The 15,905-nt window shown below is 42.3% G+C and overlaps 3 protein-coding genes across 3 annotated transcripts; 2 read left to right on the forward strand and 1 right to left on the reverse strand.

Annotated features, from left to right (window-relative positions):
* The first annotated feature begins 342 nt into the window (after positions 1–342).
* On the forward strand, positions 343–1,602 carry LOC139296691 (transcription factor HES-1-like). Its single transcript, XM_070919166.1, has 4 exons — positions 343–456; positions 553–648; positions 740–827; positions 1,151–1,602. The coding sequence occupies exons 1-4, from the start codon at positions 349–351 to the stop codon at positions 1,600–1,602; spliced, it is 744 nt and encodes a 247-aa protein (XP_070775267.1). The 5' UTR covers positions 343–348.
* A 7,619-nt stretch (positions 1,603–9,221) lies between these two features.
* LOC139296650 (carboxypeptidase N subunit 2) lies at positions 9,222–10,784 on the reverse strand. Its single transcript, XM_070919116.1, has one exon. The coding sequence runs from the start codon at positions 10,782–10,784 to the stop codon at positions 9,222–9,224; it is 1,563 nt and encodes a 520-aa protein (XP_070775217.1).
* A 1,259-nt stretch (positions 10,785–12,043) lies between these two features.
* cldn1 (claudin 1) lies at positions 12,044–15,252 on the forward strand. The gene is made up of 4 exons (XM_070919156.1): positions 12,044–12,407; positions 13,372–13,536; positions 13,773–13,857; positions 14,923–15,252. The coding sequence occupies exons 1-4, from the start codon at positions 12,185–12,187 to the stop codon at positions 15,083–15,085; spliced, it is 636 nt and encodes a 211-aa protein (XP_070775257.1). The 5' UTR covers positions 12,044–12,184; the 3' UTR covers positions 15,086–15,252.
* Positions 15,253–15,905: the final 653 nt, after the last annotated feature.

Genomic DNA, 15,905 nt, shown 5'->3' on the forward strand with positions numbered 1-15,905 from the left:
ATGGGAGCGCCTTGTCGCACGAGCCCGTCGCCTCCCCGGCACCGTGTCCCGCGCGCCCATTGGACGGATGGATGAAACCCAGGATACTCGCACACGAGCCGCTCGCGTGCAGACTCGGGCTCTATAAATACACCCCGAGGCGCTGGATACAGGAGCGGAGTGGATAGCAGCTCGACGAGACGAGAGGAGTCACTTCTGACATTTGTCTTCAGTCAACTGCTCCGTGGTTTGCCGGGAGAAGGCGGGACTCACTGCACTGGACTGCCTTTTTATTGATAGTTATCAGTCTGTCATTGATAACGTGTATCTGTCTGGACTGTTCCACTGTTTTTAATTGCGAACTTGAAGATGCCAGCCGGTACTTTCGAGAGAACATCTCCATCCGCTGTGGCCGCCACACCGGCCAGTGGGGACTCCACACCCGAAAAACCCCGGACTCTGTCAGAGAGCAGAAAGGTATTTGAACGCTTTGTTTAGCTCATATTTGGCTGTTTGCCAGCTGTTATCGTCTTAAAAGCGGTCATCTCAACAGTTGTGTTTTTCTCCTTTAAGTCCTCCAAACCAATTATGGAAAAGCGGAGACGCGCGCGCATCAATGAGAGCCTGGGCCAGCTGAAGACCCTCATCATGGACGCGCTCAAGAAGGATGTAAGGAGACGAACACTACATTTTTATTCCAAGATAGATTATTGAATTTAGCAACCAAATCAGCACTAAATCGCCACTTTTGTCCTTTTAGAGCTCCAGACACTCCAAACTGGAGAAGGCGGACATCCTGGAGATGACTGTGAAGCACCTCAGGAACCTGCAGCGCCTCCAGATGACTGGTATGTAACTACCATTTCTGGACTGACCATGTTGATGTGCCTGCAGTAATTCTTGGATGTCTAACTTTAGATGGTATATACATATTCCCATGGTGTCCAAGATTAATCACCCACCCATGGGTGGTGTGCTTGCCTTTAAGAATTGATGTCACAAGGCCTCAACTGCATGAATAAAATCTGTAAAATCATTTTAATTAGCCAATTGGACAATGATTTCTATCTATCTATCTATCTATCTATCTATGTATCTATCTATCCAGTTCGATTTATCTTTACAGCTCTATCTATCTGTTAATTTATGTATTTGTATTTTTCCTCTCCAGCTGCTGTGAACACAGACCCGTCCATCCTGGGTAAATACAGAGCTGGGTTCAGTGAGTGCGTAGGAGAGGTCACCCGTTTCCTGTCCACGTGCGAAGGAGTGAACACAGAGGTGAGGACTCGCCTCCTCAGCCACCTGGCGGCCTGCGTGACCCAAATCAACGCTGTGAACTTCTACACACCTCACCCGGGCGCACTGGGACTTGGACAGACTGGTACACAGATCTCAGCTGCTTCCGCTCCACAGATGCCTTGCAAAAGTGGCTCAGCGATGCACGTCTCCACGGAAGCGATGAAGCTGTACGGTGGCTTCCAGGTTGTGCCAACGCCAGATGGACAGTTCGCTTTTCTCGTTCCCAGCGCAGCTCTCATGCCTCTGAGTGCACAAAGCAGCCATCACATGTCACCTGTTGCACCTCCGCTCAGCTCAGACTCTGTGTGGAGACCATGGTAGAAAATCAACTCAAGGACTATCACACAATAAAAACGTATTTTTGTACATTTTGTAAATGTTTTCAAAACCTACTTGAGAGGAATGTTTACACACATTTGTGTTTTTTATATGGACATTAGGAGATATTCTTGGCCTCTTTGCTTGATGTCATTTTCTCTCTTTTATACGGCACAATTAATTTGCCTCAGGAGGTCAAAGAAAGCTCTTGAAAAACACTGTACTTTTTTGAGATTAATAAAATGTTTCTATGATGTTTACTACAATATTTGCTGCAATGGCGTCTTAGTCATTTCTCCTCCCCAAAACCCCCATCAGGTTGTTGTGCTGATGTCCAGTCATGGACGAAGCCGTGGGTTACACTTTGACTTTATCTCAGACATGTAGAATGTGTCTTCAATTAACGTCCCATGTACAGCAGCCGTTTAAATATAGCCCCCCTCCTGTGTGCCTTGTCCACACCTGATCATCCCTTTTGCAGCGACAGGGAAACCTGCTTCCTGCTGAGAAATAAATACGTCTCTAATGAGGTAAGGAACCTGAAACCCGTGTTGAGCCTAAGAGGCGTGCTGCTGTCAGCGCAGGGAGGCGGGTGGGGCAGGGTCTTGACACACGCAGGCCTGACTGTGTCCTGCCAGATGGGAAATCGTGCTGAAATAGATAGGGCATGATCGGGAACCTAGGGACGCGGCTAAATGTGGACCAGTCTGAATAAGACACTGGTAGTCCTCAAGGATTAAGAGTGTTTTTGAGGTGTCTTCCCTGCATTATTTGCCACTAGAGAAGAGATAACTGATATCCATCAAACGATTCAACCTTTTGACAAGCAGACTGTAAATTTGATTTTAAATGATTTGAGGATATAAGTGTGTGTTTGCACAATAGCTTATCAGCAGCAGCCCCCGCAGAGCCCGTCCAATCGTTGTCCATTTAGTGGACAGTTGAAGGGCTGACGGTCCCAGCGTGTGTCCAGAGCGTGGTGCTCAAACAGTGGAGCACAAGCAGAGTGTGACCAGAGGTCACAGGTGCCCCTCATTCACACTCCAAAGACAACGCAGCTCCAACAGCATGTTGCCCTGAATCTGGCAACCCATCAACAGACCTGGCAGCCCATCACCAGAAGACAGGGGCCTCCTTTTGACAGCATCAAACAGTGGCACCTCCACAGGCAAACACACTCACTCAGTCCATGACCGTTTGGTTGTTGATTTAATATTCATGGAATTTAAGGGATTAGGTCATAACAGAAATACATGCAGCAGTAACCACTTTGTTTCTAAGCCAGCCTTGTTCCTCAATATATATATATTGTACACAATAATCTGTCCTTATTAGTATGTATTGTTTGTAAATGGCAACTCATTCAGGAGCAAATACTAAAAAGAGTTTTGAATTCTGCAGAAATCAGTGTAAATGTGAATCAAATCATCTCTCTGTCACTCTAAAAGTTATCAAAACTCCTCACTTTGTGCCAATGATACAGTCAATTAAGTTTACATCTCTGTTTTGGCACAGCTGAGAGGAGACTGGCAGTAAGGAGGACTAAAAGACAAAAATAGAGCTCCCCCTCCTATCAGAGCATCCTTTGAGAAGACCCACTGAAACACAAAAACAAAGACGGGCCCCTCAGTGGCTCAATGGCTCGTCTCTTTGTGACCCTCTCCATCTTCATAAAGGGCCTTCCCCTTGTTTATCCAGGAAAAGGTTTAATGGCTGGGAGAAGGGGTGGGGGGGCATGCTGTCACTTTCACCGTGCTAAAGAAGGCTTATTGTTGCCCACTCCCAAAGGTCCTGGTCTTAAAGGCTTTTTGAGAACTCCTCAGGCCAGGCTGTTCTCTTCAGATAAGGGGAGCTGTGAAGTGTTCACAGGTCGCTCCTGTCCATAGCTACATGTGATGGAGAACCTGGAGTGGTTTTGATGGAGGGGCTTCAACACATGACAACCATTCTAGAGGAAATTTGCCCTGTTTAGTGTTGGACCTCTCCTTATCCTCTCTCCCTGCCCCCCTCCCTAATCAAAACCCCAGTTTGATGCAGTATTTTCCCAAACCTTGTAAAGCAGAGAACAGTAAACATGGAGCAGCGCAGAGCCTTCCCCTTCGCTGTGCTCCATGATTGATGACCTCCCCTCACAAACACAGTGACAACAGTGACAGGTTCCCTGCTTGTCTCCCCCGACACACCGGAAACCTTCACTGCCTCCGCCTCGGCGGGTGAATTGCCGTAGTATTGTTCTTAGGGTTGTTATGGTGCTTGATGGGGGTCGAAGTAGTCAGCGGTGGTTCACATCAAGGCTAATGAATAGATTATGCACTCGATATCAATGGTGAATGAACAATGCTCTTTGTCCCTTCACTCCAATTCATCCCTTTTTGATTTAGCTGGTTGTTTTTGGAAAACTCAACAACATACTGGTGGAAGTGTAGCTTCCGGGGGTGAATTTAGCATCAGCGTGACACAATAACACTGGAAGTTGAAAATTTATCACTTTGGACCCACACAGAGAGATGATGGCGTGACCATTAAAACCGAGTAACTGGCGCTACATCACAAGTCGTCGCATCTTCAAAGGAGATGTTGTGTTGAGTGTCAGGGAGGGGGAGAGGAGGTCTTTTTTTCTCGGCCCCACAAAGGCTTATGAAGACGACCATAAAGATACACTTTCACTGCAGGAGTCCCTTCAAAGTGAGACATCCCATAATACAGATTCTCCCATTACAGCCTTAACTTCTTTTGGCCTGGTTGACGACATGACTGACAAACCAGTTTGGAAGAATTGAAGAGAAGCCGAAAGGACAATTCCAGTTTATTATCTTGGGTTTTACTTCTGAAATGTGTCCATTTCATGTGTACTTATAGGCAGTAATAACATTGTACTTAATTGATGACATTGCTAAAAGGAAACTCAGTGGGGCAAGAAACACAAGCAGTCAGACGATCAAATAATCTAAACAAACCACAAAGTTAGCCAAACTAATTTGGAAAGGAAAACAAAGACAAATGATAAAATTATTACCCAAACTGTCAATTGTAAACATTCATCACAGACCGACTTCCTGCTTTAAATTTGACCTGCTGGGGGGGGGGTCACGGGGGCCACAGTGGGCTAAGACGTGACCATTGCATTAATCTCAGTGACTTCAGTTTGAATCCAAGCGGGGACCTTTGTTGCACGACATCTCCCCTCTCTCTGTCCACGTTTTCTGTCTGACTCTCAAACATATACTATCATTGAAAGCAAACATGCTCCAAAACAATTATCTAAAAGAAAAATAATAATCAATCAACTAATAAACAATAGTTGTTGACTTGTTTATGACCTGTAATATGATCAGACAAGATTGTGCTTCTTGGCCTGTTGAACTTGTTGTAAAAATATCGCTCCGCAATTACTTTGGTGAGTTCAAATAAATAATAAATAATAATAATTTATTTATAATAATAAATAAAACCCAAGTTCAGTCAAAGACATACATCTACAGCAAATGTTTGTATGGTTAGATGTGGCTCTGCTGTTTGAGAAAGCCCTTTAAAACCCCTCCAGCAATCAGGCTTCAACTAAGAGAACGGTTCCACCCTTAAGAGAAAAGCTTTCTGCAGGAGGTGCCAGCTTAAAACTAACTGTGGTAGAGAGCGCACACCCAACCTGCAAAAGCAAAACCAATAATCTTTTATTGACACTGACAACTGCAACGCCTGTGTTATATTTTGTCAGGTTATATTTTTGTGAGTTGAGTGTGCCCTCACAAGTAGTTTTTTTCTGACATACATGAACATATTTGGTTATGGTGGAGGAGGGAGCTGCAGCAGCAACCAAGTCACAGTGAGGACGGTGGACATTACGAGTCAGCTGAGAGCCAAACTGCTGATGAATGAGCCGGTGATTGTGAAGCATGAGTGACTCAGCTGACGAAGCTCAAAAAAGCTGGTTGACATGACGAAAGCATATTTTTACAGCTTTATGTGTTGTTTTAAGACCACATTCTGATAATACATATTTTATTGAGGGTTTATAAGTTGTAAGTAATGGTTTTATAAATGTGTTATAGAGATAGATCAGAACTAAGCAATTAGCAGAAAACTTCAAGATAACTTTTAGGTTGCCAGATTTTGACAATCCCCTTTGGCTGCTGTTTATTCTCCTCTTGAAAAAAGTGCTTTGTCTTTAGCTTTAATTCTTCAGGAAGCCGCCTCAAACACTTACCTTTGGAAAAGAGCTCCAAAGCATGTGGGCCAAAACAACTTATTAACATTTACTGCAGGTTGTGGTTTAAATTTAGAATTCAAGGCTGTTAAACAGAGGCGAGACAAGCTTTGGGCCTGATGTTACGTGAACGATGCTGCTTAGCGGTGCTTTGCTAAACCATAACTTGTGAAGTGCACTTAAGCCACATTTTAGCATGTCTTTCCACTGTCAAACAATGGTCTCTTCAGAAATCACTTCTGCTGCTGGAAGTTGGAGTGTGGGAGGTTTTTCAATTGTTTTGCAGCAACAAACAGGCAGGTTCTGCAGTGACTCTTCAATATACAATGAAGTGCTGCATGCATGCATAATAAAACCTCTCTATCTGGAGAGCTGGAAACAAAACAAGGCTAGCCGTATGAGAGCAGGGTCCATAGGGCCATAGTTCCAGATTCATCCTCGATAATTGTAATGTGATGATAAGGAGCTTATAGCCTCTTGTTATCCTCCAATAGGGACGTACGAGACAAAAGCCAGTGTACCACTATGCTTTAAGATTACCATTCTGGTGACATCTCCGCGTCCACTTAACACCCACATCAGGTGAGCTGTTCTTAATTTGGTCAGCAACACCAATTTAGCCTCCACCCGGGGGTCTGGGTGCACTGAGGGGTAAATACTGACCCTTGTTTGTAAGCAAGGCTCACATTTTGAGTGTGCAAAATGCCCCATTTGTGTTCTTGAGATGTTTAGGTCATTGTGTCATGGAGGATGTGTATCACCCTCCCATAGGCTGAGAGAGAGGATCTAATAGACACCTGCCGCATAATAGCAACTGGTGTTGGTTATCATTTCACGATTGACTGAGCTCATTTAAGTGAATCTAAAAAAAAAAAAGAATGAGCATGATGATTTGAGTAGAAATAAAATCATTAACATCTATAATTTTTGCCCTCAAGACTGAGACATGTGCCACTGGTATATTATCAGTGATAAAATTGGTGATGTACACATACACAGCAACCTGATGAAAAACGCTCCTCTTGAATTTCTTGAGTCTCAGATGACCTCTACTCTTTGTCCCGAGGACTCTGCCCTGCCCCTCGCCACCTCCCTCCTCACCGGCCGGTCTTAACTCTGTGGGAAACCCCCCAGTGCTTTGTGTTGTTTTGGACATTTTGTGTCTCAGCAGATAATGTCTGCACCCCTGTGTTTCTTTCCTCTTCCATCTGAAGAGCTGCTGTGTATGATTGGAGTCCGGTGCTAACTGCCCACTAAGCAGGACAGAGCGATGGGATCTGACTATGGGGGTTAAAGCTGCTTTTCATTGAGCCTCGGGACAGCGCTCAGACCCTGCTGCTGTTAGTTTGCCAGGCAATGAGAGTAATTGGCAGTGATGGATGCTGACAGGTGATTTTGGTATTGAAGATAGCTCTGTTAACCCCTGAAACTATGCTGTACCCAACAGTGTTTTCATCTATACAAACATGTTGTTATGACCAGTCATTCCAGTCAAACCCACAGAACTTAAGTTTAAATTCTAAAAGATTGCCTACCAACAAATATATAGAGCACAATTTTGACTGAATGAGTAGGAAATGATGCATAAAACATGTATTAAAATAAAACCCTCTTATTTGCTATAACTGTGCAGCTAAAAACACGACACATGGGTTTTGAATACATATTGAATATTATGTAAATTAGAAGATACCTGGACGCAATATCGTCATAAATTCCAGCTTCCAAATTCCAGTCGTGGCTGGAAACAAAACTGATGAGAGCAACAAGAGTGAACCAAAATGGTAAAAGTTGTAGGCCGTAAAAAACTGGACAAAGAGCTAAGAGAAGCTAAAATGTTCAGTAGAGCTGAGGGACACTGTAGAGATGATTCTCTCTGTGAATGACACTTTTCACATTATACTTTGTTATTTGATCAATTGTTAATATAAAACTCCTGGTTAGAGCAACATCACTTGGTTTGTTTTGACAGTGAGTTTCTTCTTTTAGCTGTTCTAAATTGTTCATATGAACCCCAGCAGCCTCCCTGAATAAAGATATGCATTTAACGACTTCCATATGTCTTGTTGCTCATTAGTTAACAACCCCCGTACTTTAAATGTCTATGTTTATCCCATAGTTTTGGTCAAGTGAGGATTAGCTCCAACTGAAGGCCATCCCTCCAAACTTTGGAAGTAAGACAGCCACCACTTTTTGTCATGTGAATTGTGATGTCATTCAGCTCCGACCGAGGACCCAATCGACCCCCCGGCCTTTGACCCTTATTAACCCCGGGTTAGAGTGCTGTATTCAAGGTGTGGCCATCTGGGTGCCTTGTTGTGTCGAGGTTTCCCTCCTCCCTCACTCTTCATCATCCCTCCCAGTGTTCAGGAGCAGTGGAGTGATCAGAGCAGGACTTTTGAAACCCAGAGATGACAGGATGGTTCACTACTACAACCCTGCATAAATTAGATATATGTGTGCCAAGGCAGGGGTATAACTAAGTATATTTACAAAAAAACTGTATATGTGCTATTTTGAGGTACTTGCACTATAATTTGGTATTTCCATTTCATACTATTTTATACTTCTACTGCATTTCAGAGGGAGATATTGCACATTTTACTGCACTACATGTGTATATGACAACTATGTTAACTGGTTACTTTGCAGATCATGACTTGACATACAAAAGTAATGATGAGCTATAGGTTAAACTACCCAATTATATACCCAGCTTCACCTTCACCAATTGCAACTTTTTGATAGTACTGCAGCCATTATAATAGAATAATATATAACAGAAGATAAAATTAGTATTTTTGCATTGTGGTTTGGAAACCTTTAGTGAAGGATCTTATTACTGGAAACTTTGTTTCCTGCCTCAAGTGTAAATGTAAGTGAAGAAGCAAATATTGAAGTTTAATGACATTTTACATGGGTAGATGTTCCAAAAATGTTGTGAAAAACCACAAAATACATAGGAAATATTCGAACACTCCTAAGTCTTCAGCACTTGTTGTCCTGATGAAGTTGAGTTTGACAACATTTTCAACCTATGACTTCTGCCTAGTGGTTATCAAGACGTCTGAAGACAATCAAGCACTGCCAGTGTACTTAAACAAGGCAACCATCTGCATCTACTGGAGATTAAACACATGTTAGCAGATGATTCACATGTCACTCACAGGTCTGTTTAGTGGTGACAGGATCTTAAAAACTAGCAGGTTGAACTTTGAACTTTAGAAGAAAAGGGTTCATCCACCCCTCTTATCATTCAGCAGCATGCATGTAACTGGTTATCAGCTGCTGAGTGAGAGGTTTGTTTACAGTATTGACTGTGACAGTCAGAACATATGATGTGACTCTTTGTATGAAGAAAGACAAAATGCACGAGGACGTGTTTGCACAGAGAACGAAGTCTAATTAACAGGGAGAACTACTCGATCGTTGTCTCGTTGCTACATTGAGAATGGTCAGGCTCATTCTTCAAAATGTGCTCCTTAATATTGCCGTCATTCTCCTGAAACTGTACCTTCACTGTCAGTGGAAAACATTGGTCCACATTACAGTTGATGGTCACAGTGTCACTGGAAGCTTGCAGGCTACAGCTGCTGAGATCCTGCATCTTATCTTTAGACATCCGACACACCAGCTGGTCCGCATCGATGGAGACGACCGGCCGTCCTCTCAGAAAGCCGGGGTTCTCACAGAGCATCCTGTCAAGCATCTCTGTGTCTTGGCGGTTTCTCAGCACCCAGTCGTGCAAATACCACATGCGGCAGTCACATCTCCAAGGGTTTCCGTGCAGTCTCACCGTGTGCTCGATGAGAAATGAGTCTAACAGGCCCGGTGGGAGAGTTTCCAGCTGGTTGTCAGACAGGTAGAGCTGCTGAATGAACATCTGGTCCTCAAACAGTTTGGCGTCCACCTTGCTCAGGTTGTTCTTGTGCAGGTGGATCGCCTTGATGCTCAATAGATCATTAAAGATCATTTCGGGCAGCGAGGTGAGCTGGTTTTCGGACAGGTCCAGATTCTCCAGGACTGTAACATTTCTAAAAATGTCTTCGGGAAGGTTGGAGAGCAGGTTAGAGGACAAGAAGAGGTCGGTAAGAGATGTCAAACTGCGTAGAGAGGGCAGCTCAATCAGTCTGTTGCCTTTTAGATTCAGCTCCTTCAAATTTGAAGCCTCAAATCCAAACACTTTGTCGCTGAAGGTTGTAAGAAGGTTTCCGCGGAGGTTCAGCACCTTCAGTTTGGTTAACATGAAGAAGATATTGTCAGTGAGCTCTGATATCTTATTCCCCTCCAAGTGAAGCTCTATCAGCTGAGAAATATTGTGGAATGTGTCCGGTGTAAACCCGCTGATGAGGTTGCTGTTCATTTTCAGGATCTCCAGTCTTGCCAGACCAGAAAACGTTTCTCTGTTCACTCCTTGGAGCTTATTTTGGGACAAATCCAGGACACGCAGATTGTGGAGGTTCGCGAAGAGAAATGTCGGCAGATCTGATATGATGTTGCCCTTTATCTGCAGAGTTTCTAGCTGTTTAAGGGAGTCAAACATGCCAGGAAGCACCGTCTTGAACCTGTTGAAGTTAAGCAGCAGTATAGTCAAGTTTCCCTGCTTTGAAAAAGTCCCCAGGAATAAATGCTCCAGCCAGGGGTTGCCACTGATTTCCAGCTCCTGCAGCTTTGCCAGATGCTCAAAAGCCTGAGAGTTGATACTCCGCAGCGCATTATTTAGGAAGATGAGCTTGGTGAGTTGGGGGCTCTCCTCTAGAGTGTCGGGGAACAGGTATGTCAAGCCTGATGTCATTACAATAAATTCCTTGACCTGCCTGGACATGTTCCTTGGTAAGGATACCATCCGTTCATCAGCACATAGTACTTGGGGTGGAGTGAAACAATGGCATTTGTACGGACAAGAGATTTGTGACTCTGTGTTGCCTTTGTGGCAGAGAAGCAGCAACATGAACAGAAGCAGGCCCAGTTCTTTGTCCATGTTTCACTGTCAAAACATGAAGGAAGCTTGTGTGAATTAACAGGAAATCAAAGTCGATATTGCTTTGATTGATTTAAGAACAGAAATGCATTCATTATATGTTTGTTTTTGTGTGGCTGCCATTTATTCACAGAGAGAAGAACGAGTAATATTCAAACTGTATTTTTATATTTAAATATATGAAATTCAGCATACCTTCGTGTCACAGGGATCCTGTTGGGTTGAAGCAAATTTCCTTGTGGATCCACAAGCCAGCTGCCACAAAGTGCAAATGACAACAAGCCTGAATTAAGCAAGACAAAACCTTTGGTCAGTGGCCAGCTCTTGCCATGGTTTAATTTGCCCTTGACAAAAAAAAACCAGACCGTAATTCGGCGAATGAGCTCACAGAGCAGAATATAGTTGACTTTTATTTGTTGCTTTAAATACACAACACGTAGGAAGCACACGATTTTTGAACAAAACATCTTTTTTTTGTTTGTTTTGGCAAAAGTCTGAGAGGAGTCACTATTTACCAAAACAAAACAAATAGATCTGAGAGAAAATGTGCTTCCCAGTTTTTTCTGTGTCCCTCAGAAATAACAAATACTACTGCTACAACTACTACTACTAATAGTAATAATTTATTTTATTTCTTTAACTCGAAAGTGTTTTGAGACACACGATCTCTTTTATAAGAGAGACGTGGCCAAATCAGCAGAGTAGGCAACACATAAAAGAATGAATCTACAACGTTCACACACAGTTCAGCACAATAACACGGGATCAGAGAGCGTGACCATTTAAAAGGATTCATTAAACATGTTTTTCTGAAGTGTTTGAATACCTGGTGTGAAGACAGAGTTCCCAAATTAAGTTTGTCTTGTGAATCATTCCAAGCCTAGGGTGTGTAAATCTTACATTATGTATAATAATAGAGAGATAGACTTTATTATTCTTCATTATTCGATTATAGAACATATATTTTGCTCTGAAAGACCAGTGCACCTCTTACACTAGAAGAAACTGGCACAGCCTCAGCTGTAATGTAAATACAAAATGTGTTGTGTTACTGTGTTTGAGTGTAACTTCCTGTTATATGTAAGTATTTTCCATGGAGATTATATTGTAAGGCTGGAGGCACAGGAGCAATTTCACTTGTTGCAGGAGACCATCACCTCCACTAGGTGTCGCCCTGCTCCTCCTAACTTCAGTCACAGGTGATGGCATTCCTGGATCCTCCCTCTCCTCCAGGATATTCCCTGAGGATGCAAAGGTAGGCAGCACTGTTTGGGATCAGATCCACCACAACCGAAACCACCAGGAACTACATCAAGAAAGTTTTTGGATCTTTTCCATCTTTTGGAACTTTTTCCACACTTTTATCATTTCCCATTTTTTTTAGTTTCTGAAGTTAAACGATGGCCAATGCAGGCATACAGCTCCTCGGCTTCACGCTGGCCTTCCTGGGCTTCAGCGGCTCGATAGCATCCACAGCCATGGTGGAATGGAAAGCTTCGTCCTACGCAGGAGACAACATCATCACAGCTCAGGCGCTGTATGAAGGGCTGTGGAAGACCTGTGCATCACAGAGCACTGGTCAAATTCAGTGTAAAGTGTATGATTCACTTCTCCAACTACCAGGTAATGTTGTTTTACATATCATGTTTCCATTACACCTTTTGTAAGATCCCTTTACAAAGATAATACTATACCCTGTCAGACACAGCACAGTAAGCTTATACCAGATACAGTATATTGTGTCCTAAACCATTTTCTTCTTCTAAAAAATATGGGTTCGGGAAGAAAATGGGTCATGGTACAACGAATGGTGCATTTCTTAAACAACATTTAATTACAGTGATTTTATGAAATTGAAATGATGAATTTATGAAATGTCTCAATTTTAGAAGTTCAAGATTCATGGGCCTTTATGCTGTAAAACAGGAAAGTGTAAATCTCTCTGGTCATTCAAACCTTCCTAGCGGTTTAAGAAAGTGTCCTTTTCTCTCCCTGTAAGACCGCTGACGTGCAGAGACACGTCAGTCAAATACCAGCAGCTGGCTGTTCCTTTTGAAATCAATTCAAAAGGAACAGAAGTTATGGACGATGTTTGATTCCAAATTTAAATGTACATGTGTAAGTGGATTTTTAATTTCTATATCATGAAAGGCTGATACGAGCTTCAACAGATTAAAAAAACATTGAAGGAATGTTTGGAGATCACCTCGGCTGAATGGGACTCATGCCGTCTGCACTCCCGCCTGTTTTGTGCCTGTTGTAAACAACTGAGATTCAATAAAGAGAAACTTAACTAACTACACACTGAGGACTGCCTGCTTGATGGTTTGCTACTGCACATCATAAAAATAAGATTAGGTTTTGTTTTAGATATTTAAGAAATACAGGTAAGTGTAATCACTGTTTGCTGTTTTTTTTAATTGGTCGGGTTGGAAAGCATGGAGGACGTAAGAGCAGGGATGACCCAGGGGAATAAATCCTGTTTAGATGTGGTCAAAAGTCAAAGTCAAGTTAATTGCTAAATAGAAGCCAGGAAATTGAATGAAACTTGCTCAAATCAAGTGATGTTTTGTGTCTTTGTCTCCAGGGATTGTACAGGGCACACGAGGGCTGATGTTGTCCTCCATCTTGCTGTGCTTTATTTCCATCTTGGTGGCAGTGGTGGGCATGAGGTGCACCACCTGTATGGCAGAAGATCCGGAGCAGAAGGACAAAGTGGCTCTAGCTGGAGGGGTCATCTTCATTATTGCCGGTCAGAGTCCATTCAGTTCAGACACACACAAGCAATGGACACACAGCTTGAACATCATCTGGCTGATATTTTTTTTGCCCTAAATACGTTACACCACACTACTGTATGTTCTGCTTCAATCACAATAATGCAACAACTTGGCTTGTAGTGATATTTTTTTCCTTCATACAGATGACAGATGACACATTCCTGCATGTTTTAACCTGTATAATGCAACCATATAAAATGTTTTTCAGGTCTGCTTGCTCTGGTGGGAACGTCTTGGTATGGCCACAGAATAGCGCAGGACTTCTACGACCCATTCACTCCGACTAATTCCAGGTGAGGCGGTCCTTCTCTGCCCCTTTAGTCTGGAATTCAAGCTAATTATCAGGTGTGACTGTAGCTGTGACAAACGGTCCTTTATTATGCTGCAGTTCTCCTGACAATCCAAGTTATCATTTAGGATTATACACAATAGTTGGAGATTGTCTCAAATACTTTGCTACAAGTAAAGGTCCTTCCTTCAAGATTTTACTTAAGTCAGTAAAATGTACTTAAAGTATTATAAGTAAAACTACTTTCTGTAGTTTGTATACTGTTGGATATGTTAATCTATAGTACTGCATCATATTTTGTTTGTAAAATCTTAATCTGCAATTTAATATGTGTCATGTAAATGTAGTGATGTAAGTACAATATTTGCCAGAAATGTGGTAGAGTAGAAGTTAAATTTAAATAGTACCTTAAAATTGTACAGTACAGTATTTGAGTGAATGTACTTAGTTACTTTCCACCCCTGGATATTTTGGAAAATACATGGTGAATATGAAGCTTCTGCCAGCAGCTGGTAGCTTAGCTTAGCATAAAGAGTGGTAACGGGTGGGGACGACTTGCCTAGCCTAGTCTTGTCATCACCGTGAGGTTGCCAGGCAACCAGCGGACACTCAGGAAAGTCACAGCAGCCGGCCTTGAAAAAGTCCGGCACATAACCCCATGTAAAACCACTTTGGTCGCTTTTACACTTCAGTTTTCCAGTTGTTATGCTAAGCTATATGAACTGGCAGCTTCATATTTAGCCAACAAACATGAGAGTGGTGTTGAACTTCTCATCTAACTCTCAGCAATAAAAGCAAATGAGCAGATTTCCCAAAATGTGGAACTATTCCTTTAATATTCAAGCATACTCTTTCATGCTCATGTAGTTAACTTACGATAATGGCCTGATACCAAACGTTGTGACGTTTGAACGTCACTGCTGTGAATCAGACCTACTTGAATATAATATGATCAGCTTCTGTTTAGACTTGAGGACTTGTAATGCTGGTATATTTGTGAATGAAAAGCTCTCTTCTCTGTCTTTTTGTCCAAATGTCGACATGAGTATGACGTGTGAATCGTCCACAGGTATGAATTCGGAAGTGCCCTGTATGTTGGATGGGGAGCTGCCTGTCTCATCATTATAGGAGGCGGCTTCCTCTGCTGTAACTGCTCCAGCAAGGGCTCAGGGAAGTCTCCACGCTACCCACCGTCACGCTCTGCCGGCCAGCCGGGCAAGGACTACGTCTAGGACAATCACTCCTCCCAGCCTCTGCTCAAGGAAGAACACCGTTTTTGCAGGGAATTGTCCTCCACATGTCATTCAGATTTGTTGTTGTTTTGCAACATGTATATTCGCATGTGTTATATTTGGTGTATGTTTGTGTTTGTTGGGAAATACACTCCAGTCCTCGAAAATGTTCGGCTTTCCTCAAATGTGTTATTGAAGGGATGTACTGATTCAGGATACTTCACAGTTAGATAATGAACTTTAATGAGATGACAGAAACAGAAAATTAAATGAACAGTAAATGTCACTTGAAATTAAATATTTATAAAAAATAGCTTTGCCCAAAATATGCTCAGGACATCTCAGGGGATTTCTTTCAACTACTCTGTCTTTGGATCACAACTTTTACCCATTAAGTATAAATCTGCTGAGGGTGTTTTATCATTGTTATTGACTTTGTTTGGAATCTTGCCATTATTCTTTCATATCATGTAAAATAAAATCCTCATTACTTTAATATTCTATGTTTTTATAGTATTGGGGAGTTTTGTTTGAGGTGTAACACATACTTTATTTTTAATGTGTGGAGCTTGATACAGGTCACAAATATAGACTCATTTAAAAAAAAGGCTCAGTAATTTCCTCAATCAGTTAGACACTGTAGTTTTTAACAAATATACCAAACAGGAGTAAATGTTGAGGAATAACTTATATCAAGCTTTGGCAGCAGGTACAATACTTACTGAGAAGTATTGATTTAGAAATACATGTACAGCAGGACTATAAGAGGACACATCCAACAATTACAAGAATTACTATGGTCTACTGTAAATAGGGACAT

This window comes from Enoplosus armatus, chromosome 14 (genome assembly GCF_043641665.1).
Source record: "Enoplosus armatus isolate fEnoArm2 chromosome 14, fEnoArm2.hap1, whole genome shotgun sequence".
Classification (NCBI taxonomy): Eukaryota; Metazoa; Chordata; class Actinopteri; order Centrarchiformes; family Enoplosidae; genus Enoplosus; species Enoplosus armatus.

Excerpts from the sequence above, each read along its gene's own strand:
- LOC139296691 (XM_070919166.1), top strand. The coding sequence starts at position 349 with ATGCCAGCCGGTACTTTCGAGAGAACATCTCCATCCGCTGTGGCCGCC. Across the intron at positions 457-552 it reads CTCTGTCAGAGAGCAGAAAG|TCCTCCAAACCAATTATGGA; the intron begins GTATTTGAACGC and ends TTCTCCTTTAAG. Across the intron at positions 828-1,150 it reads GCAGCGCCTCCAGATGACTG|CTGCTGTGAACACAGACCCG; the intron begins GTATGTAACTAC and ends TTTCCTCTCCAG.
- cldn1 (XM_070919156.1), top strand. The coding sequence starts at position 12,185 with ATGGCCAATGCAGGCATACAGCTCCTCGGCTTCACGCTGGCCTTCCTG. Across the intron at positions 12,408-13,371 it reads TTCACTTCTCCAACTACCAG|GGATTGTACAGGGCACACGA; the intron begins GTAATGTTGTTT and ends CTTTGTCTCCAG. Across the intron at positions 13,537-13,772 it reads GGTCATCTTCATTATTGCCG|GTCTGCTTGCTCTGGTGGGA; the intron begins GTCAGAGTCCAT and ends AATGTTTTTCAG.
- LOC139296650 (XM_070919116.1), bottom strand. The coding sequence starts at position 10,784 with ATGGACAAAGAACTGGGCCTGCTTCTGTTCATGTTGCTGCTTCTCTGC.